Below are 23,594 nucleotides of genomic sequence, written 5' to 3' on the forward strand. Positions count from 1 at the left end.
TATAGTTCTTGTTTCTCGAGACCGTGTCCTCTCTCTCCAATGCTCATCCATACACGTGTCCATCCTGGCAGCATCTCCGACCCCACTCGCCAACAGAAATTCCATGCAAATATGAGGACCATTTCGCTAAATGTAAAACAACTGGCCAACCACCTATCAGTCTCCTGCAAGCATAAACTTTATGCTATCTTAATGTGTTTTTAATTAAAAAATATTTTAAAAATTAAATTTTATTGGTCTTTTAGACATCCCTTACAGTCCCCAAACTAATCCTTCTTGCAATTTCACCATCCACTCATGGCTAACTTTGCAATCAAGTCCCTTACGGACAAGATTGGATCGAAAAACCCATCAATGAAGCAACAATAATAAAATAAAATAAAAATATTATTTTCATAAAAAACAAATAATAAACCTCGGGTAGTGGGTTTTGTTTCTTATGCATATACATTTAGACATCTAAACATATTAAAATTAATATTTTTTTATATTTTTAATTTGATAATATCATAATCAAATACTTTAATTTAAAAGTATTTACAATCTTTCTAGTTAAGAAACATGATTTCACTTAACATTTGCTTGATGCTTTTGTCAAAGTTGCGTGATGCCCTTCCTTTCCTCGAAGCCTAATTGGCTAAGAAATTGAAAATGAAGAAGAAAATTAGAAAAAGAGAAGCATTCTTTCTTCCGGGAAGGTGGAGAGGAAGCTCATTGATATTGATTTTACTCATCCAACTTGTGTTTCAATTAATTTATTTTAAACAATGTTTAAGATATTGTTTGGAAATAAATGTGATTCAAATTATATTTTATAGAAATTAAAAATTGATTTTTTTACCTTAAAGGGTATTCTACAACTATTATGATATTTTTTTTGTTTAAATTTATTTTTTGACCTTAAAGGGTATTCTACAACTATTATGATTTTCTATATGTTAATAATCTTAAATAGTGAATCAAGAGAATTAAGAAATGAAGCATGTATTTAAATGAATAAACAAACACAAGATAATTGATGCAAAACCCGACCCGACCCGACCCGGAAAGAAGAAATCGTGATATAAATGTAAGGATTTGTAGTTGGTGGACTGAAACAGAAGGAAGAATCTTCTAGCTAGGTCATAGCACCTTATCCTCCATATAAAAACGTTTCTCACACTTTTATATAAATCAATAAGAAAACAGAACCTTCCTTAGAAAACAAGCCAAGCGAGCCTGAACTTTCTCTGTATTATCCTCTTCAAAACCCCCCCAAAAATTCCTCTCTAAAGAAACGCTTAAATACTCATCTCTCTACCTTGCTCCTCAATCTCGATAATATCAACTTCCCACTTCCCAAAATGGCATCTGGGTCATCGGGTCGGACTAACTCGGGTTCAAAAGGATTCGATTTTGGGTCTGATGACATTCTCTGCTCTTATGAAGATTATGGTACCAACAATCAAGATTCCTCTAACCTTTCTCATTCAGATGCTGTGATAGGGTCCAATTCGAGCAAGGTAACTGTTATGGTTTGGTAAAGCTTTGATCTTTTTGTTGGGTCGGGTGTGATTATTGAAATCTGTGCTTAGCTTCTTTGAAATTTGGGGATTTAGGGTTTTGAACTTTTTTTTTGGGTTCGGTTAGGTATTTCTTGTGGGTTTTTTTACTATGAGTTGGACTCTTGATTTTGAATGGAAGTTTCAATTTGTTTTTTATTTTTTGCTATTTTAGCTGTAAATGTTGAAATTTCTGTGACCCTTTTTAGGGATTTAGGGTTTAGATTTTTGGATTTGGTTAGGGATCTTTCTAACTAATCTTGGGATGATTAATGGTTTTTTTTTTTTTTTTGGTTTTTGGCAGTAGAGCCCTTAGTTTTTTGAGTGAAAGTTTTGATGGTTGTTGACTTCTTTCTTTAACTATTTTGCTATTTTTGTTATATGGCAAGCAAAAGGTGAATATAATAGTTTACAGTTTTTGTTGAAAAAATCGTAGGCCTTTTGGGTTTGTTTGAATTTGGTTTTCCTTGTGTTTCAAATTAGAATATGAAAGTCGATCGAGTTTTGGTTAAATTTCATTGATTTTATCATTTCTTAAGATAACTTGTTGAGGTTTTGATGGAATAGGATGATGTGTGAGTTTTTAGTAGGAAATGAGAGAAGTTTTGGGCCTCATAGTCTCATGCTTGCTTGATTGCAATGCTTGGTGAGTGCAAAGAGATCCTGATATCTCAAAACATCTTAACGTTTCTTTGGAGGAAAAAAATGTGTTTTGGGATGACATGTCAGTCTGACTGCTTTTTAAATGCAAAAAAATCATGAGAAAAAAAGTAGGGACGTTTGATTGTGCTTACTTGGCGAGAAAAAGAGTAGGGACGTTTGATTGTGCTTACTTGGCAATTCATTACTTCAAAATATCAAATTTGGATAACAAAGAAGTGCCATTACAAACGATCATTGAGCTCCGCATTGCTGGTAGAGTTGGATAAAAGACAAGTGCCATTTGGAAAGCAAAGCATTTAATGTAGTCCACTGAAGCTGAATTTACCATCACTTGAACTATTTAGATCTTACAGCTCTTTTTTCTGCAAATTTAAATATTGTGGTGAACTGGTGATGATAACTGGCTGCACTTTAAAAGTTTTGCTGAAAAGCTTGTTTGCACACCACAGAACTACTTGCCACTAGATAGCTGTTCTTTTTTTTTTTTTCTTTTTTCTTTTGGTACTTTGTTTACTAAGAAGGCACCCAATTTATATTTCCTGTGTACATGCTTTGAGAAGTCCTAGTTTGAGAATTGAAAGATCCAATTCAGATCATTTTTCTTAGATCTTTTCAGTAGTTTTTTACTTTCTACTCAACTTGAATTCTTAACCTGGAATGCATTTTTTATAGCTGTTCAGTATGAGCAGAATTATTATCACCTTCACTTATATGAGGAAATGCAATTTTCTACTTCAAGCAGGATTTTCACAAAAGTAGAATGACAAGGTCATCAATGTTTCCTGCTACTTCCTATAGCCAGCCAGAGGATTCTTTCACTCAAGATGTGGTCTCTATTGTTGAGAAAAGCATGAAAAAACAAACTGACAACATCATGCGTTTTCTTGAGGGTATCAGTTCACGGCTGTCCCAGTTGGAATTGTGTTGCTACAACCTTGATAAATCAATTGGAGAAATGCGATCAGATTTTGTTCATGACAATGAGGAGGCAGATTTAAAACTTAAATCTCTCGAGAAGCACATTCAAGAGGTGATTAGATTGCTTTTTATCAGTATTTTTAATATCATGGTTTACTAACTATTAATTTTGTCCAAAGGAACTGTTTTTTACCGTTGCTTATTTCCCTTGGTCCTTGGATGACATATGAGAGTGTGTGTGGTTAACAGGTTTCCAACCTTTTTGTTGAATAAAACATCCTGACTGGCTAAATGCTTATTTGAGTGATAGTAGTACTTTGATAAATTTAGGGAGGCTAAATAAATGCATATGAGTGATATTAGTAATAATGTGAAATTAGTAATAATGTAATATTAGGGTAATTATTTGTTTTTGGATTGTACTTTCTGGAGCCCGAGCAGAAAAGAATTATGGATTTCTGTGGGAAGGCAATCCTGCTTCGTTTTTGAACTATTGAACTATTAAAATGCAATTACTAATAAGTTTATCACTTTTTTTTTTGCTGACAACATATCTTGATCTTCAAGTATTTCATCTTTTTTTCTGGTCGTATGATACTAGAGTATGGCTTGTTTTATGGTGTTTGCTGCAGGTGCACAGGTCTGTCCAGATTCTGAGGGACAAGCAAGAACTCGCTGAGACTCAGAAAGAATTATACAAGCTTCAGCTTGCACAGAAGGAACCCTCTTCATCAAGCCATTCCCAATCTAGCGAGGAAAAAGTTGCACCAGCTGCCTCTGATCCCAAAACAACTGACAATACATCTGAAATACGTAACCAGCAATTGGCTCTTGCTCTGCCCCACCAAGTAGCACCACAGCAACAGGCCCCACCTGTGCCTCCACTCTCTCAAGCCCCACCTCAGAATGTGGCACAACAACAATCTTATTATTTGTCTCCTGCCCCTTTACCAACTCCAGCAGCTCCAACCCAGCACCCTCAGAACCAGTATCTAACTTCTGATCCTCAGTACCGAACACCCCAAATGCAAGATGTCTCTAGGGTGGCACCAGCACAACCACAAGTAAACCAGACACCACAAGGCCAACAATTTCCTCAGTACCAGCAGCAGTGGCCCCAGCAGTTACATTTGCAACTACAACCACCTCAACAGCCCTCCATGCAGCCCCAGATCAAGCCTCCATCCACCACAGTTTACACTCCCTACCCTCCAGCTGGTCAGCCAACAAATCCCTCTCCACCAGAGACTCTACCTAACAGCATGCCCATGCAAGTTTCGTATTCAGGTGTACCTCAACCCATGTCCAGTCGTGCTGACACAGTGCCATATGGATATGGAGCTGGAAGAGCAGCAGTTCCACAGCAACCTCCACCTCAGCAAATTAAGGGCAATTTTGGAGCACAACCCAGTGATGTATATGCAACTGCTGGACCTCATCCAGGCCTGCCCCCAGTAAGTGCATACATGATCTATGATGGTGAAACTGGGAGAACACACCATGCATCTCAACAACCTCACTTCCCACAGGGTGTATACCCTCCTCAGCCAGCTGCAGGTGCAGGTATGCTGCCCCGCCATTCAAGCCCTTCACACTTTGCTCGTAACAATTTCTATAACGACTTGATTGAGAAATTGGTAAACATGGGTTTCCGAGGTGATCATGTTGTCAGCGTGATTCAGAGGATGGAGGAGGTTGGTGAGCCTGTGGATTTTAATTCTGTGCTGGATAGGTTGAAAGTGCCTTCATCTGGGTGGTCTGGTTGAAGCCACCACTAATCCATGTTCGAAACCATAATTGCAGTGACAGTTATGCTTGTCTTCAATTGAATAAAGGCAGTTACAATGCACGGTGTTCTCCAGTACTGTGTATATGGTTATTGAGTCTTCATGTATCTATGATTTTATATGTTAGCAGTTCTTATTGCATGGGTGTTGGACCTTTCCCTCTGGTTTTTAGTAAGGGAGATCCAATTTCACTGTGAGCCTTTTAACTATCATGAACCTACGAGTAATTTGGGTTTCTTAGCACGAATCCTTTCACTCCGTTTCTAGTTTCTTTCAAATCTCTCCTCTTTTCTCTTCCCTTGATTAAGGGGTTAGATGCTTCTTCTTTTCTGTTGCTTGACTCTTTTTTCTCCCTGGTTTTATATGACATACGTCGAACTTCCTTTAATGGACGCTTTCTGTCTTTAACTGACAAATATTGAAATAATTAGTCATCTGTGACCCAAAAAATTGCAAAAAGATGTCTGATGCCCCAAGTCAGGCCCCGTTCAAGTTGCGCATGGTAAAAAAATCCAATTATGTTTCAACTTGATGAATTCGTTCTCCAGCTGTTCTAGTTTAAAGATGCAAATGGATTTAATAGGTTGGGGCAAGTGGGATCGAATGTCCAGAAAGAGTTTTCAACGTGACAGATCCACAATCCCTCGCGTCCTGGGTGTTAGTATCGGACTTTGATATCTCCTCTATCATTTCGAGCATGACTTTAAGCATGCTTATCAGTGCGTTTGGCTTTGCGGATGATGATTCATTGACCGAGGTCGGTTTTTTTAAATTAACTTAATCAAATTTGAATAATTTAGCAAGTTAAATCATGATCTAATGGGTATGGTTAAACTCGAGTGAGATTCAATCAAATTAATTTCAATATTTAAAAAAAAAAACTCACTAAAAGTTACAAAGTTTATTTTTTACCAAAAACTCCCTAAAAGTTACAAAGTTTATTTTTTACCAAGAGTGAGATTCAATCAAATTAATTTCAATATTTTTTTTAAAAAAAACTCACTAAAAGTTACATAGTTCATTTTTTACCAAAAAAAGAATTGTTCAAAACAGCATTATTTGAGTGAGATTCAATCAAATTAAATCATGATCATGATCTAATGGGTATGGTTAAACTCGAGTGAGATTCAATCAAATTAATTTCAATATTTTTTTTAAAAAAAACTCACTAAAAGTTACATAGTTCATTTTTTACCAAAAAAAGAATTGTTCAAAACAGCATTATTTGAGCTTTTATTAAAAATTGAAACAAAGTTGACGAGGCATGGTTGCTGAGAAATTATTCTATTGAAAAACTCCTCCTTCAATGAATGGACACCAAAATCCAGTCGCATCCCATGTGAACTTAATTATTGAAATGGTTAAATGGAGCATTTCAAAGCTAAACCCTTTCTAACATGGCGCAATCAAAGTTTTGTCGGTTTCGTAAAATGATTTGATTTGAACCCATCTTGAAGCTGATTGCTGATGTGTAGATAATTAGGGTTTTAAAGCAGGTTATCAAATCGAGCATGATATCAAGTCAATCCATACAATATATAAATAGATCGGCTTTGTGTTTTAGTGTTTTCTACTCAAACCCACTTGGCTTACCATTTTTTAAATTGCCACTAAGATTTTCCCTATTTTCTTCCTCCTCCCCTAATGGAAGCTCATAACTCAAGTGGGCTCAATTTTTCTTTTCTTTTCTTTTCATGAAGGATCTCGAGTAAAACAACTTGTTTACCAAGTCACCAATCTTAATTTAGCCATCTTGCAGCAATGGCAATAGGATAGTTAACAGTTTTTAACTTCCAGTTTGTTAAAATGGAGGTCTAATCGCTAGAAGGAATTAGGGTTTAAAGAACTCGCTTTGTTATAGATGAGTTCTGAATTTTAAACCTTGGACTATATGGTTTCTCACATTGAATACTATAAAAGAATGCTTTGAGATCTGTTCAGGGCTATTCAAAAAAGAAGAAGAAGAATTAAACAGGGGTTTATCATTTCTTCAAAACTGAAAAATGTGTAAATTATAAGAAGTAAATTATATATATATATATATGTGTGTGTGTGTGTGTGTGTGTATGAAAGAAGTCAAGAGCTCCATGTTAAAACTGAACTCTCTGCTTGAACATTTCCTTTCCTTGAACACTCAGAACTGAAGTATGTATTCTGTTGTCTGGGATCACAAAAACTGAGAAGTGAAGGACAGAGTTGTGGCCACAATCAAGCTCCAAGAAGGCAACAAGAAAATGCTTGCAGAATCATCAACTGAGTTCTTGGAATTGGGAGAATTATTTTTGCCTGATACACATTGACATTGAATCATCGATTAGCATGAAATATTTAATTCAGTAAGAACAAAATGAACGGAGTGGAATGGAATGCACACCAGTAAGGCAGGAGAGTGGATTGACATGCAGTCCACACCTTCCAGGCAATTCTTGGGCCTCAGTCACATTGATCCCAGCTTGCTCAGCTTGATTACTGCCTTGATTGCTCGCCAAGTTACACAAACATTTTGGGTTTGATTTGATCACAGTTTTGAGAGGATCACAACAAGTATCTGGCACATCTCTTGTTCCATTAAGGTAACTGAGGCAAGGAACGAGCTGGTTTAGGCACGAGGTGTCTTGGGCATTTCCATCTTGCAGCAACACGAACATCATTAGCGATGAAATCCCAAGAAAGCATGACAACAACTTATCCATCTCTGTGTTTGCTCTTTTGGGGAAGTGAATATACAATTTATATGAAAATATTTGTGGGCTTGTGTCTCGGAGGAAGTGGGAGTTGTTGATCTAAGTTTCGGTGCTTGATTAGGAAAGTTGGCCATCCAATTCTGGCTATCTTCAGCCGACCATCTTGTAATGGTGACTGACTCCCGGAGGCAGACCACGGCTGTTGGGTAGGTGAAGCTACTACCTTCAGGAGATCGAGGAAGAGTGTTGTGGTAGTAAATTTTTTTAAAAAAATTTACATAAAAATTTATTTTTAATATAAAAAAACATTAATTTAATGTTTTGAGAGTGAAATATAATTTTAAAATGCATTTAAAAACAGAAGTAAACACTCTAATTAAAGAATATATATTTAGTAATTTCTTCTAGTAAAGTGGATTCCGGCTTTAGTGTATTTTAATTTATTTAATTATTCTGTAATGAAAAGGGATTGTTGTTAAAAATTCATTAGATATTCCAATATATATATAAAAGCTTTCATGTAAGGAAAAAATGTTTGGAATACGTGTAAATTGTATTTTTAAAAAATTAATTTTTTTTATATTTTAGGTAATTTTAATATGCTCATCTTAAAAATAATTTTTTAAAAATAAAAAAAATATTTTAATATATTTCAATATAAATTTCTTATTAAAAAATAACCAGATACTACCAAACAAACTTTAAAGAATTCAGTTCATGTTGGATTGATATACTTAGAGTAAATTACTCTCCTGGAATCTGAACTCCAGCTAGACTATGGGGTGGATAGGCATCGAGAGAGTCACAGAAGAGGATCTCAGCTGAAAATTTGTGGAGAACATGTGAGGCCATGTTCATCTTTATGCTTTGAATTAAAGTTAAATTCATGATTCTATGCATCTTTTCATGTCGACTTTCCATGCCATTTCTTGACTTGAGGGCATCACTTTGTGTTTTTAACAAGTTATTTATTCAAAGAACAATACTCCTGTTCTTGTGCTGAGCATCATTGCTTTGTGCCCCATCAAGCCCCTCCTCTGCTTTATCCTCACATCTATAAACATGGAATCTAACCTTTCTCGGCATCGATAAACACCAGATTTATTTACATCTAGATTATATTTAATATTGTGGTTTGGATTTACATCTAAATTGTGTTTAGTGTGTGTTTATATATATCATTAATATTCATGATAATTTCTTCATGTAATCTAGCTTTTCTCAGCATCAATGATCATTAGATTTATTAATTTACATTTAGATTGTTTTTAGCATTGTAGCTCGGCATCAATGATCACTAGATTTATTTACAGCTAAATTGTATTTAGTATTGTGATACACTGTATTTTAAAAATATTTTTAAATTATTTTTTATATTAATATATCAAAATTATTGAAAAAACTATATATAAAAAATAATTTTATATTTTTTCAAGTGAAACATACTATTGAGATGTATATAAAAGCAAAAGCTATTATATTCTTCATATAAAGATTTATTTATGCAAAAAAAAAATAGATATTATAATAATCATAGTAATTCTTAATAAATAATAAATTTAAAACTATTGATTTGTGATTTTTTTTCAAGACAACTTTTTATTTTTAAATTGTTTAAGGATGAATTTTAAATTATCACCAAACTATTAGGATGATCTTAATTATACATCTAAAGCATATTTTGAGCAATTGTACCCTTAAATATACTAATAAAACTATTAATTATTTATGTTCTTCAATGATTCTCTTCGAATGATGAAATAAAAGGAAATTCCTTGTATGCAAGAGAAATACATGTAAAAGAACAGTAATTAATATCTTTTTTGGGGGATAAATTTGGGATTTTATATTTTAATATCTGTGAATCACATAACGTGTAGTCAAATAATTTAATTATGCTCCAATTATTAAAAATACTTTGAATATATAACTAAGGTTTGCCTTTGTATTCCACGACACCCGCTTGCCATGTGAAAGATGAACTTTCATCGGAATCATCAGTGTGAAACCCATGAAATCTCAACCATCCATCATGTCATCATATTGAGGACCCACATGACGACGACGTGGAAATATCTAGAGGGTCCACTAAGTCGTAACCGCGTTTCGAAAACTTTTGTTTGAATTTAAAAAAACCGGCGTTTTTTTGACTTTTATCCATCCAACGGTCAGAGTCAGAGACACTGACTGGAAGAGAGTTCCTAGATCTGATCGGTGGCCGTAATAAAATATTAAAAAATGGAAGCGTGGAGTGTGGGTCCGTTTGGTGGCTTTGGATGGATGGGAGAAGCCTCCAAAGAAGATTACTTCTCCCTTTTGCCACGAAGGAAGGGTTTTTTCTTAAAAGAAAAAATATTAAAACCTTTAAAACGACAAAAGAGAAACGTCAGAGATTTTTATATTTATAAAAAAACAGAATTTTCTATTTCATTTGAAAAACTAACATAAAAATGTTAAAAATTATGTAATTTATATAGTTAATCAAAGTCGTAGGGTAATAATTATTTTTTAAAATATTATTTTGGCTCGGCATCAATGATCACTATATTTATTTACATCTAGATTGTATTTAGTATCGTGATACACTGTATATTTTAAAAATATTTTTATTTTTTTACATTAATATATCAAAATTATTTAAAAAAATTATAAAAAAATTAATTTTATATTTTCCAAGTGAAATACACTCTTGAGATGTATATAAAAACAAAAAAAATATAGATATTATAATGATCATAATAATTCTTGATAAATAATAAATTTAAAATTACTTATTTGTGATTTTTTTTCAAGACAACTTTTTATTTTTAAATTGTTTAAGGATGAATTTTAAATTATCACCAAACTATTAGGATGATCTTAATTATACATCTAAAGCATATTTTGAGCAATTGTACCCTTAAATATACTAATAAAACTATTAATTATTTATGTTCTTCAATGATTCTCTTCGAATGATGAAATAAAAGGAAATTCCTTGTATGCAAGAGAAATACATGTAAAAGAACAGTAATTAATATCTTTTTTGGGGGATAAATTTGGGATTTTATATTTTAATATCTGTGAATCACATAACGTGTAGTCAAATAATTTAATTATGCTCCAATTATTAAAAATACTTTGAATATATAACTAAGGTTTGCCTTTGTATTCCACGACACCCGCTTGCCATGTGAAAGATGAACTTTCATCGGAATCATCAGTGTGAAACCCATGAAATCTCAACCATCCATCATGTCATCATATTGAGGACCCACATGACGACGACGTGGAAATATCTAGAGGGTCCACTAAGTCGTAACCGCGTTTCGAAAACTTTTGTTTTAAATTTAAAAAAAAACCGGCGTTTTTTTTACTTTTATCCATCCAACGGTCACAGTCAGAGACACTGACTGGAAGAAAGTTCCTCGATCTGATCGGTGGCCATAATAAAATATTAAAAAATGGAAGCGTGGAGTGTGGGTCCGTTTGGTGGCTTTGGATGGATGGGAGAAGCCTCCAAAGAAGATTACTTCTCCCTTTTGCCACGAAGGAAGGGTTTTTTCTTAAAAGAAAAAATATTAAAACCTTTAAAACGACAAAAGAGAAACGTCAGAGATTTTTATATTTATAAAAAAACAGAATTTTCTATTTCATTTGAAAAACTAACATAAAAATGTTAAAAATTATGTAATTTATATAGTTAATCAAAGTCGTAGGGTAATAATTATTTTTTAAAATATTATTTTATTAAAAATATATTATAATAATATTTTTATATATATTTTTTAAAATTTATTTTTAACATTAAAATAATTTATAAATAAAAAATAATTTTAAATAAAACTATTAGATTTTAACCATTATTTATTTAAACCGCAATTTTAAATCAGAAAAATATAATTATAATAAAAAAATAAAAGATAGTAATTCCCAAACAAGCAGATTATCTTTTAGTGGACGCTTGGAATTGCTTTTGAAAAATATTTCTGAAAAAATTTAAATTTTTTTAAATTAATTGCTAATTTCAAAAATAATTTTTTAAAAATAAAAAAAATATTAATATACTTTTTTGATTGAAAAAAATAATCGCAACTATATTTTTAACACTTAATTTTTTTTTAATATTTTTAAAAAATAAAATTTTATTTTATTTGTTTAGCTTCCCAGAATAATAGCATGATTTGAATTAGCTACTAGAATTAGAAAATGTCGCCATCAATGGATTGGTTTTCAACTTTGTTAGATAGTTCACACAGTGCCTTTTCTCTCCCCCTTGTATTTCTTGAATTAGTCTCTTTCACGACAATGCAGCGAAAAGGGCAGATCCAAAACCATACTCATTCATGAGAAGAAAAAGGCTCTTCCCCTTTTCCACCCCTCCACTGTCTCTTGCAAGTGGGATTTAATTCTCTCTAATTTATTTATTTATTTTGAATATTTATAGGAAAGATTTGATTTTTTAAAAATTTTGGCTTTGTTTTATATTATTTTAAATTTTTTAATATTTTTAAATCGTTATATTCGATGTAATTTTTTTAAAAATAAATATTATTGTAATATTAAATAAACTTTTAATTAAGATAGTGATTGTTTTTTAAATTATTTTTATTTATAAACATATCAAATAATATATTTTTTTATAGAAACTATTTAAAAATATAAATAAATTACTTTAAAATAAAATATTAATTTTTAAACACAGAAATAAACACAAGAATGACGCATGCATGTCACAGAAAATAATCTTCTTCATCACGGTAACTTGACACGTAATTAAGCAAATAACTGGTATAAATGGAATGGTTTAATTTCTATATTCATTGAATTTAGAATTAAGATTTCACCCATTTTTGATTGAAAAAAATAATCGCAACTATATTTTTAACACTTAATTTTTTTTTAATATTTTTAAAAAATAAAATTTTATTTTATTTGTTTAGCTTCCCAGAATAATAGCATGATTTGAATTAGCTACTAGAATTAGAAAATGTCGCCATCAATGGATTGGTTTTCAACTTTGTTAGTTAGTTCATAGTGCCTTTTCTCACCCCCTTGTATTTCTTGAATTAGTCTCTTTCACGACAATGCAGCGAAGAGGGCAGATCCACAACCATACTCATTCATGATAAGAAAAGGTTCTCCCCTTTTACACCCCTCCGCTGTCTCTTGCAAGTGGGATTTAATTCTCTCTAATTTATTTATTTATTTTTTTGAATATTCATATATTTACCAGAGTATGTTTTGAAAAGATTTGATTTTTTTTTTTTAATTTGACTTAGCTTTATCTTATTTTAAATTTTTTAATATTTTCAGATCGTTGTATTCGATGTAATTTTTTTAAAATAATTATTATTGTAATATTAAACAAACTTTTAATTAAGATAATGAGTATTTTTTATATTATTTTTACTTATAAATACATCAAATAATATATTTTTTATAGAAATTATTTAAAATTATAAATAAATTACTTTAAAATAAAAAATTAATTTTTAAACACAAGAATAAACACAAGAATGACGCATGCATGTCACAGAAAATAATCTTCTTCATCACGGTAAGTTGACCCGTAATTAAGCAAATAATTGGTATAAATGGAATGGTTTAATTTCTGTATTCATTGAATTTAGAATTAAGATTTCAACCAAACAAAAAAAATAATTAAACTGATTATATAAGTGAGTTTCTTAATACGTATCCCTGAAACATGAAATTTTTTATTGTGTTCATGCTGTTATTATTTATACCTATTTATTCACCGAGATAAATAAAAAAATCATATTTTATTTTATTAAAATTGATAAAAATACTTTTAATTTTCTTTATACGGTATATTTATTTTTCTCCTATCAAGTATTAATACACATACTCATAAAAATTAAATTTTTTTAAAAATATTTTTAAAATACAAAAATAAACATACCTTTAATTTCCCCCATAATTTATGATTTTGAATTTAAAATCAAGAAATGATGATAAAAATTAATTTGTTCATATAAAACATAAATATGAATGGAGGGAAGAAAACAACACCATACAGACCCAAAGCCACAAGGATCACCTCAAGAATCACCTAGTCCTTGTAATCTATACAGAAATTCAAGTTAGTCCTCCCCTTAAATTCCATCCATAATATTTCAAAAACTCTGGCAAGGACAACTATTTCAAAAATCTCTCTAGCAAAATCCAACACCACCCCAAAACGCGCCTAAAAACCACCTCCAAACCCGGCCACAATCCTCACTCTCAAATGCCATGTCTCTCCGTCGCCCGCCCCCTCCTAACCCGACCCGACCCGAATCCCAACCCTACAACATAATCCCCATCCAGAACCTCCTTGCCGACCACCCTTCCCTCCGCTACCCCGAAGTTCGAGCAGCCGCCGCCTCCTTACGCACCGTCGGAAACCTCCGCAAACCACCGTACGCTCAATGGCACCCTTCAATGGACCTCCTCGACTGGCTTGCTCTGCTCTTCGGCTTCCAAAAGGACAACGTTCGCAACCAGCGGGAGCACCTTGTCCTTCACCTTGCAAACGCTCAGATGCGGCTGACTCCTCCGCCGGACAACATTGATACCCTGGACGCCGGTGTACTCCGTCGGTTCAGGCGGAAACTGCTGAAGAATTATACAAATTGGTGTGATTACTTGAATAAGAAGTCTAATATCTGGATCTCTGACCGGTCGACGGATCTGAGAAGGGAGTTACTCTATGTCTCGTTGTATTTGTTAATTTGGGGGGAATCGGCGAATTTACGGTTTATGCCGGAGTGTATTTGCTTTATATTTCATAATATGTGTTTTGAATTGAATAGAGTATTAGAGGATTATATTGATGAGAATACAGGGCAGCCGGTGATGCCTTCAATTTCAGGGGAGAATGCGTTTTTGAATGGTGTTGTGAAGCCAATTTATGAGACGGTGAGGAGGGAAGTGGATAGGAGCTTTAACGGGGCGGCCCCACATAGTGCTTGGCGGAATTATGATGATTTGAATGAGTATTTTTGGAGTAAGAGGTGTTTTGAGAGGCTGAAATGGCCGATTGATTTAGGGAGTAATTTTTTTGTGACTTCGGGATCGAGGAAGAAGGTGGGGAAGACGGGTTTTGTGGAGCAACGGTCGTTTTGGAATATTGTAAGGAGTTTTGATAGGTTGTGGGTGATGTTGATATTGTTTTTGCAAGCGGGGATTATTGTTGCGTGGGAGGAGAAGGAGTATCCGTGGAAAGCGTTGAAGAGCAGGGATGTGCAGGTTAGGGTGTTGACTGTTTTTTTTACTTGGAGTGGGTTGAGGTTCTTGCAGTCATTGCTTGATGTCGGGACACAGTATAATTTGGTTTCGAGGGAGACTTTGGGGCTTGGGGTTAGGATGATTTTGAAAAGTGTGGTTGCAGTAGGGTGGATTATTGTGTTTGGTGCATTTTATGGGAGGATTTGGAGCCAGAGGAACAGTGATCTGAGGAGGTCGCCCAGGGATCTGAGTTGGTCACCGGAGGCTAATAGGAAGGTAGTGACTTTTCTTGAGGTTGCTTTGGTGTTTGTGGCGCCAGAGATGTTGGCATTGGCTCTGTTTATTCTTCCTTGGATTAGGAATTTTCTTGAGAATACGGATTGGAGGATATTTCGGATGATGACATGGTGGTTTCAGAGTAGTAGTTTTATTGGTAGAGGGTTGAGGGAGGGGCTTGTGGATAATATTAAATATACTTTGTTTTGGGCTATGGTTTTAGCTACCAAATTTGCTTTCAGTTACTTTATGCAGATTAAACCCATGGTTAAACCATCAAAACAGATGCTGAAGCTGAAGGATGTGAATTATGAATGGCACGAGTTTTTTGACCACAGCAATAGGTTTTCGGTTGGATTGCTGTGGCTTCCTGTGGTGTTGATTTACTTGATGGACTTGCAGATTTGGTATGCCATTTATTCCTCTTTTGTTGGAGCAGGAGTGGGGTTGTTTCAACATTTGGGTGAGATTCGAAACATCCAGCAATTAAGATTGAGATTTCAGTTCTTTGCAAGTGCAATTCAGTTTAATCTGATGCCAGAGGAGCAGCTGTTGAATGCAAGGGGTACGTTCAAGAGCAAGTTCAAAGATGCCATTCACAGGTTGAAGCTTAGGTATGGGTTTGGCCACCCTTACAAGAAGCTGGAGTCTAACCAGGTTGAGGCAAACAAGTTTGCTTTGATATGGAATGAGATCATAATAATTTTCAGGGAGGAGGATATTATCTCTGACAAGGAGCTTGAGTTGATGGAGTTGCCACAGAATTCTTGGAATGTGAGGGTGATTCGCTGGCCAAGTTTTCTCCTGTGCAATGAGCTGCTGCTTGCTCTTAGCCAGGCCAAAGAGTTGGTAGATGCTCCTGATAAGTGGCTCTGGTACAAGATATGCAAGAACGAGTATAGGCGCTGTGCGGTCATAGAAGCTTATGATAGTGTCAAGCACCTGTTACTTGAAATCATCAAGACCAACACAGAAGAGCACTCAATTATCACGGTTTTGTTTCAAGAAATTGATCACTCTCTGCAGATTGAGAAATTCACCAAGACTTTCAAGATGACAGCTCTGCCTAATTTCCATGCCAAGTTGATAAAGCTTCTTGAGCTGTTGAACAAGCCTAAGCGGGATCTGAACCAGGTGGTAGATACTCTACAGGCTCTATATGAGATTGCTGTACGAGAATTTTTCAGAGACAAGAAGAACACTGAACAGTTGATGGAGGACGGGTTGGCTCCTCGTGACCCAGCTGCCATGGCTGGGCTTCTTTTTGGGAATGCAGTTCAGTTGCCTGATGCTAGTAATGAGACCTTTTATAGGCAGGCACGGCGTTTGCACATGATTCTTACCTCTAGGGATTCGATGAACACTATCCCAGAAAATCTAGAGGCCAGGCGCAGAATTGCATTTTTCAGCAATTCCCTGTTCATGAGCATGCCCCACGCTCCCCAGGTTGAGAAAATGATGGCTTTTAGTGTGCTGACCCCTTATTACAATGAGGAGGTGCTGTACAGCAGAGAACAGCTTCGAACTGAAAATGAAGATGGGGTTTCCATACTGTACTACCTGCAAACTATTTATGCTGATGAGTGGAAAAACTTCATGCAGAGGATGCGCCGTGAAGGAATGGAAAAGGATGGTGAGATATGGACAACCAAGTTGAGAGATCTTAGGCTCTGGGCATCTTATAGAGGCCAGACACTTGGCCGTACTGTGAGGGGAATGATGTATTATTACCGTGCTCTTAAGATGCTGGCTTTTCTTGATTCTGCCTCGGAGATGGACATTAAAGAGGGTTCACGAGAACTGGGCTCGATGAGGCGAGACAATGGTTTGGATAGCTTTGACTCAGAAAGTTCTCCTTCTAAGAGCTTGAGCAGAAATAGTAGTTCAGTGAATTTGTTGTTTAAAGGTCATGAATATGGGACTGCTTTGATGAAATACACATATGTGGTTGCCTGCCAGATATACGGGGCACAAAAGGCAAAGAAGGATCCCCATGCTGAGGAAATCTTGTATCTGATGAAAAATAATGAGGCCCTTCGAGTTGCCTATGTTGATGAAGTAAACACTGGGAGGGATGAGATGGAATATTATTCTGTACTTGTGAAGTATGATCAGCAGTTGGACAAGGAAGTGGAAATCTACAGGGTGAAGTTGCCGGGTCCCTTGAAACTCGGTGAGGGAAAACCAGAGAATCAAAATCATGCCCTAATCTTCACTCGTGGGGATGCAGTGCAGACTATTGATATGAACCAGGATAACTATTTTGAAGAGGCTCTCAAAATGCGGAATCTTTTGGAAGAATACAGGCACTACTATGGAGCTCGTAAACCTACTATCTTGGGAGTCAGGGAACACATTTTTACTGGTTCTGTCTCATCTCTTGCATGGTTTATGTCTGCTCAGGAAACTAGTTTTGTCACCCTGGGTCAGCGTGTTTTGGCAAACCCTTTGAAAATTCGAATGCATTATGGCCATCCAGATGTCTTTGACAGGTTTTGGTTCATGACTAGAGGTGGAATCAGCAAGGCTTCCAGAGTGATTAACATTAGTGAGGACATATTTGCTGGCTTTAATTGCACCTTGAGAGGAGGCAATATTACTCACCACGAATACATCCAAGTTGGAAAAGGAAGGGATGTTGGGTTGAATCAAATATCCATGTTTGAAGCAAAAGTTGCCAGTGGAAATGGCGAGCAAACTCTTAGCAGAGATGTCTATAGATTGGGCCATAGGCTGGACTTCTTCCGTATGCTGTCATTCTTTTATACTACGGTGGGATTTTTTTTGAACACTATGATGGTCATTCTGACTGTGTATGCATTTCTGTGGGGCCGTCTTTATCTGGCTCTTAGCGGTGTTGAGGGTTCTGCTTTGGCCGACAACAGCAGTAACAATAAGGCACTTGGTGCTATTTTGAATCAGCAATTCATCATCCAACTTGGCCTCTTCACTGCCCTTCCGATGATAGTGGAGAACTCTCTTGAGCACGGGTTTCTCGAAGCTATCTGGGATTTCTTGACAATGCAGCTCCAGCTCTCATCTGTTTTCTACACATTCTCTATGGGAACTCGGACACACTACTTTGGCCGTACCATCCTCCATGGTGGCGCAAAATATCGGGCAACTGGGCGTGGTTTTGTTGTGCAGCACAAGAGTTTTGCAGAGAATTACAGGCTTTATGCTCGTAGCCATTTTGTGAAGGCAATTGAGCTTGGACTGATACTTGTAGTTTATGCAGCATACAGCCCTGTAGCTAAGGACACATTTGTTTATATAGCAATGACCATCTCTAGTTGGTTCCTGGTTGTGTCGTGGATAATGGCCCCATTTGTCTTCAATCCATCTGGCTTTGATTGGTTGAAGACAGTATACGACTTCGATGATTTTATGAACTGGATTTGGTACCAAGGTGGTGTGTTTGCAAAATCTGAACAGAGCTGGGAAAGATGGTGGTATGAGGAGCAGGATCATCTGAGGACAACTGGGCTTTGGGGAAAGTTACTGGATGTAATATTGGACCTTCGCTTCTTCTTTTTTCAATATGGGATCGTATACCAACTAGGTATTGCTGCTGGAAGTACTAGCATTGCTGTTTACATGCTTTCTTGGATTTATGTAGTTGTCGCCTTCGGGTTTTTTTTGATGGTAGCATATGCCCGGAACAAGTATGCTGCAAAAGAACACATCTACTATCGGATGGTCCAGTTTCTGATCATTGTGCTTGGCATCTTTGTGATTATAGCCCTGCTTCAGTTTACATCTTTCAAATTTACTGATGTTTTCACAAGTTTGTTGGCTTTTATCCCCACTGGATGGGGCATTTTATTGATTGCCCAAGTACTCCGCCCCTTCCTGCCCGCTATACTTTGGGAAGCAGTGGTTTCTGTGGCTCGGCTATATGATATATTGTTTGGGGTAATAGTTATGGTCCCTGTGGCATTTTTGTCATGGATGCCTGGGTTCCAATCAATGCAGACTAGGATCCTCTTCAACGAGGCATTCAGCAGGGGCCTCCGGATCTTCCAGCTTTTCACGGGAAAAAAATCGTAGTTGATTTGTGATTTGAGGTAATTCTGACACAACTCTTTCAATATAAGGAGATTTTTCTCAGCCCATCAGTTCTGTTTCTGATTGTTAGCCTTGTTTGGCAACCTAAACTAGACAAGGTCGAATTAAATGACTGGAATATGCTAGTGTTGCACTGTGCACCTTACGGGATGTTTGCATTTATTCTTTTATGTTAAATGAAGGGGAGCCTCTCATGCACTGGACCACGAAGTCATTATATAGAACATTTGTGATAGTTCCATGCCTTTTGAGTTCACTTTATTTCAAACAGTGAGTGAATTAACCGAACAAATTTGGGGTGGGAAAACCACTGTAGCTATGCTTTAATTCATTCACTATGAATTATAACAGTGAACTGATGTTTTGCCTTTCAAAAAATCACTCCATGCTGTCTTTGGGGTGAAATGATTTTTTTTTTTGCTAGATTCATTTTTAATTTTATATTTGTTCAGTAGTATGCAGTCTTTTCCTATTTTTTTGCACAGTGCAATCTTTATTGAAATTTCCTTTAATTGTGAACAATGTAACTGCTATAATGCCTTTGGAATTGAAAAAATCTTAAGCTTGGCTTTAAGGGCATATACGTGATTTTACATTGTTTTTTTGCAATATTCATATGGTTTCAAGGGTGATTTGGTAATTTAATTAATAAAAAAATAATAAAAAAAAAAAGGAAAAGCTGCTGGAAGGCCCCAGCAAATGACGAGATTGGCTTTCCTTATTTCTTTTTCTTTTTTTTTCCTTTCTTCCTTGGTTTTTGTGCATGCCTTCAGAATATTTCACAACAACTCTTCAATTTTTTTTCGTCTTTATTTTTTTAATTTGAATTAATTTATAAGTTTGAATTGTTTTTTTGAGCCACTCTTCCGTTTTCTGGTGGTGCATGTTGCTTAACTTCGATCGAGTTTTATGGTGGTTGTTTTTTTTTTTTTATTTCTTTTCCTTTCTTAGTTTATGTGCATGCCCTTGCAACATTTCACAACAATCTTTCATTTTTTTCCCTTTATATTTGGTTTTTATTTTTTTAATTTGAATTAATTTATAGGTTTGAATTGTTTTTTTATTTTATCCTCCATTAATTTTATTTTATTTTAGATTTAGTCTTTATCTTCTAATTGCTATTTATTTTATATTGGATAGTTTTTAGAGTTTTTTTCTTTTTTTTTTACAATTTTCATTATATTTACGTATAAGATTTTATCCTTATTTTTTAGCATTAACAAGTTTTTATAATTGATTTTTTTAAATCATCCTTTAATATTAAATTGAGTTTTTTGATTGACCTCGAGTTTAGAATTCAACAAGTTGTGAATTTGAGAGATTAACCTATAATTAAAAGATTCATCTGGGTTATTTATTGTTTTTTTTTTAAACTCATGTTTTTCAGTTTCATTATTGGACATTTCATTTAATTGGATATTGAAATTTGTAATTTTATTGTTTTTCTTTGTATAATTTCTCATTGCTTTAGAAATAACTTGAGTTATCTCGGGTCTTTTTATATTATTTTTTATTTGATTTAGCTTTTTTTTAAGAATTTTCTTTTTAATTAAATTAAATTAATTGCTCAATATTTATTTTTTAAAAAATATATACCATCCAGTTTGTCATCATCTCCATTCATTTTAACATTTTTTTAAGATAACAAAAAAATATTTAACCCGCAATATAGATAAGGAAAAAAGTCTTGATTTTTTTTTTAAAAACTCATGTTTTTTCCTATTTTATATTTTAGCATTTTATTTATTTGAAGATTGGACTCTTTTTTTTTAATATGATTTTTCACTAATTTTGAAAATGACATGGGTTATTTCATGTCTTTTTATTTATTGTTCATTGTTATTTTTTTAATCATATTATTAAATTAACTCTATATAATAGATCCTGTTAGGTCAATTATTCAAGTCTCAAATTTTTCTTTCTTCTTTAAAAACACCGGTCCGAGCCGCATTATAATGCGAGACACCGATTTAGATTTGTTCGAGTCATTTTTTTTATTAAATGTTTTTTCCTTTTATTTGAGGTCTTCAATATTTGGTTAATTTGAATTTGACTTTCTAATTTGTTTTGATTTGAATTTCATGGTGTTATCACAGACTCATGTCCCAGATTGAGAGTTTCACAATTTAAATATGGTTGGTTCTGGTCAATCCAATGTGTTAGCATCTTAATATTTTTTTTTTTTAAATATCATCCAGGGTTATCATCATAATGTTTTAAAAATTGATGTTTTAAAAATTCTTTGTTTGTACAACATAGCACGGAAAAAAAAAAACTAGTTTTTTGCTATTGTTTGATTAATAGAATTAAGGTAAAATTATTGCCTCAGTTGCACTATTTATTTAATTCTTTTTATTGTTTCCATGAGTGGAACTAGTTGAGGTGTTGAATCCTGCTACACACACCTTAATTCAGCTACACTGCGGCCCAACAAGGGAATGAACCTCGAGTTTTCCGTGGACCTTTTTTTCTGTGTAGGTGCTTGATACATAATTAGCTTATCCATTTGACTTTTGCTATTAATATACTGATGTATTTTAGTCTCTAATTAAATCTTTGAATGAATGATAACTGAATCGTTTGGTCTACTATCTACTGTCCTACAAATTTTCTAGTCATTACTGAGAGAACTGGGGCGTCTTCTGCAGGTCTCAAGTCAAGAAGAGGTTGTAAGATAATCATACGAACTGAGAGGTTAGATTTCTCCCTGGTTTTTTGCACGTGAGACTGACACAGTTGCTACTCTGGTAATGTCTGAAATTCAATGTGGTTGGAGAGGAAACTTTTATTTGGTTCTTCATTCTCAGATTCTTATCTCCTTTACTGATGTAATTTGTGTAATACCTCACGCTCTCCCTGGCATTATTATTCACGGACCCTTGTGTTCTTACTTGCCTAGCCTCCCCTCATTTCTGAAAATACAGCAGTGTCCATATATTGAAAGTAGCTTAGTGCGGTAGCTTTGTTGAGATTGCTTGATTATTTGTAATTCTTTTGTCAGATATGCAGCTTTTGAGTTACTCATGCTTTAGATCTGGTGTCTTTATCCTTGTCTTTTTGTGGCGGTATATAACACTAATCTTGCTTTGTCTTAACTGACTGCCTTGAGGACAAACTGGTGATATTCAACAAGGCAGGCAATCGTGCAATCCATAACCGATCTTTTGTTGACTATGCTTCTATCTGTTTATTCATACATTAGCTTTGTGCTTTGATTCTCTTATCTGGCTACTTCTGTTTTGGTCAAGAACACGAATCTTGCTTTGGCTTAACTGTCTGTGTTACATGGATCACACCCTTTTCTTTATTTCAACTCCATTGAATGAATTTGGCTTCCTATTTCCCTCTTGTTAGATTCTGTGGGCTGTATCGTTTTAAGGACAAAATTATTGAGGAAGATCCCAGCTCACCACCACATTAACTCCTCATATGTGCATGATAAATCATTTTTCCCTGTCTCTATTAAGCCTTGAATTCTGTGGTGAAATTTACCTTGCTGGATTTCATCTGCTTAAGAATTCTTGATTCTTCAGACTTCCGCTTTGTGTTATGCTCATCGGGGCGAGAAGAGCAGGGGGTTCATATGTGTTTAATGCTTAAAAGTTCAAATCCATACAAATTTTAATTGTGTTTATATGTGTTCTAATGTTAATTATTTTATTAATTGTAGCTTTGATTGCATGTGGAAAAATAACTGATAGCTTACCTTAATTATCTGAGTGGCCTTTTATTTTTTCAAACATTTGTAACTTTCTCCCATGTACGTGATTCATAACTGACAATATTTGATCTAATTCGAGTATTTGGTAGAATTTGGCTGGATAGCTTGAATTTGGATAGTTTGAAATGATTTTTATGGTTACATGGTTGTCATATTAATTGAATCTTATTATGATAAAATTTTCATTAAATACTTTGGAATAATATTTATTGACAAACACATAAATACTTGCTCTCTTCCATATTCGTTACATTATTCATGCTTCAATTATCTATTATTCAAACCTTTAGTTAATTAAATATTATTGAAATGTCTGCTTCTTTTAACCGTTCTTTCTGACATCTAGCTTTTACCGGTTTCTAACAAAGAATGGAGAGCTCAAAACACTTATTTTCACCATAAATTTTTATATATATATATATATATATATATATATATATATAAAAATGGATGGATGGATGGCCCATACATCTAGCTGATTTTTTGCAATGTAAAGAGAAGATGCTTGGGCATTTCTAGCGTGATTTAAGGGAAAATCCACGATAATTCAATTAAACAACGAACCAGAAATTAAAAGAAAATGTGATGATGATAATTATCATAAGAAAAAACACATGTTCAAAGAGAAAAAATAAAAAAAGTAAATTCTAAAATAATTTAATGTTAAAAAATAAAATTTTAAAATAAATAAAAAACAAAATTAAATACCTCTAATTAATTCGAG

The 23,594-nt window shown here is 34.3% G+C and overlaps 3 protein-coding genes across 4 annotated transcripts; 2 read left to right on the forward strand and 1 right to left on the reverse strand.

The window, feature by feature from the left end:
- Positions 1–1,173: 1,173 nt before the first annotated feature.
- Positions 1,174–5,180, forward strand: LOC105134570 (bromodomain-containing protein 4-like). 2 transcript variants are annotated; one of them, XM_011039027.1, is made up of 3 exons: positions 1,174–1,502; positions 2,944–3,234; positions 3,755–5,180. In XM_011039027.1, exons 1-3 carry the CDS (start codon positions 1,344–1,346, stop codon positions 4,886–4,888), a joined length of 1,584 nt encoding a protein of 527 aa, XP_011037329.1. In that variant the 5' UTR covers positions 1,174–1,343; the 3' UTR covers positions 4,889–5,180. The 2 variants fall into 2 exon arrangements, with proteins under 2 accessions (XP_011037329.1, XP_011037330.1); XM_011039028.1 differs by having other exon boundaries at positions 2,947–3,234.
- A 1,793-nt stretch (positions 5,181–6,973) lies between these two features.
- Positions 6,974–7,807, reverse strand: LOC105134571 (Bifunctional inhibitor/lipid-transfer protein/seed storage 2S albumin superfamily protein). The gene is made up of 2 exons (XM_011039029.1): positions 7,284–7,807; positions 6,974–7,195 (listed from the first exon to the last, which is right to left on the reverse strand). Exons 1-2 carry the CDS (start codon positions 7,600–7,602, stop codon positions 7,077–7,079), a joined length of 438 nt encoding a protein of 145 aa, XP_011037331.1. The 5' UTR covers positions 7,603–7,807; the 3' UTR covers positions 6,974–7,076.
- A 5,894-nt stretch (positions 7,808–13,701) lies between these two features.
- GSL05 (glucan synthase-like 5) lies at positions 13,702–22,372 on the forward strand. Its single transcript, XM_011039030.1, has 2 exons — positions 13,702–19,148; positions 21,798–22,372. The coding sequence occupies exon 1, from the start codon at positions 13,831–13,833 to the stop codon at positions 19,129–19,131; it is 5,301 nt and encodes a 1,766-aa protein (XP_011037332.1). The 5' UTR covers positions 13,702–13,830; the 3' UTR covers positions 19,132–19,148; positions 21,798–22,372.
- Positions 22,373–23,594: the final 1,222 nt, after the last annotated feature.

The sequence above is a fragment of the Populus euphratica genome, unplaced genomic scaffold (genome assembly GCF_000495115.2).
Source record: "Populus euphratica unplaced genomic scaffold, PopEup_1.0 scaffold213.1, whole genome shotgun sequence".
NCBI lineage: Eukaryota > Viridiplantae > Streptophyta > Magnoliopsida > Malpighiales > Salicaceae > Populus > Populus euphratica.

Bases quoted from the DNA above. Each gene is read 5' to 3' on its own strand.
- LOC105134570 (XM_011039027.1), top strand. From the start codon at position 1,344: ATGGCATCTGGGTCATCGGGTCGGACTAACTCGGGTTCAAAAGGATTC. The intron at 1,503-2,943 runs GTAACTGTTATG...TTCTACTTCAAG, and splicing joins TAGGGTCCAATTCGAGCAAG to CAGGATTTTCACAAAAGTAG. The intron at 3,235-3,754 runs GTGATTAGATTG...TGTTTGCTGCAG, and splicing joins TCGAGAAGCACATTCAAGAG to GTGCACAGGTCTGTCCAGAT.
- LOC105134571 (XM_011039029.1), bottom strand. From the start codon at position 7,602: ATGGATAAGTTGTTGTCATGCTTTCTTGGGATTTCATCGCTAATGATG. The intron at 7,196-7,283 runs GTGTGCATTCCA...AATGTGTATCAG, and splicing joins TCCACTCTCCTGCCTTACTG to GCAAAAATAATTCTCCCAAT.
- GSL05 (XM_011039030.1), top strand. From the start codon at position 13,831: ATGTCTCTCCGTCGCCCGCCCCCTCCTAACCCGACCCGACCCGAATCC.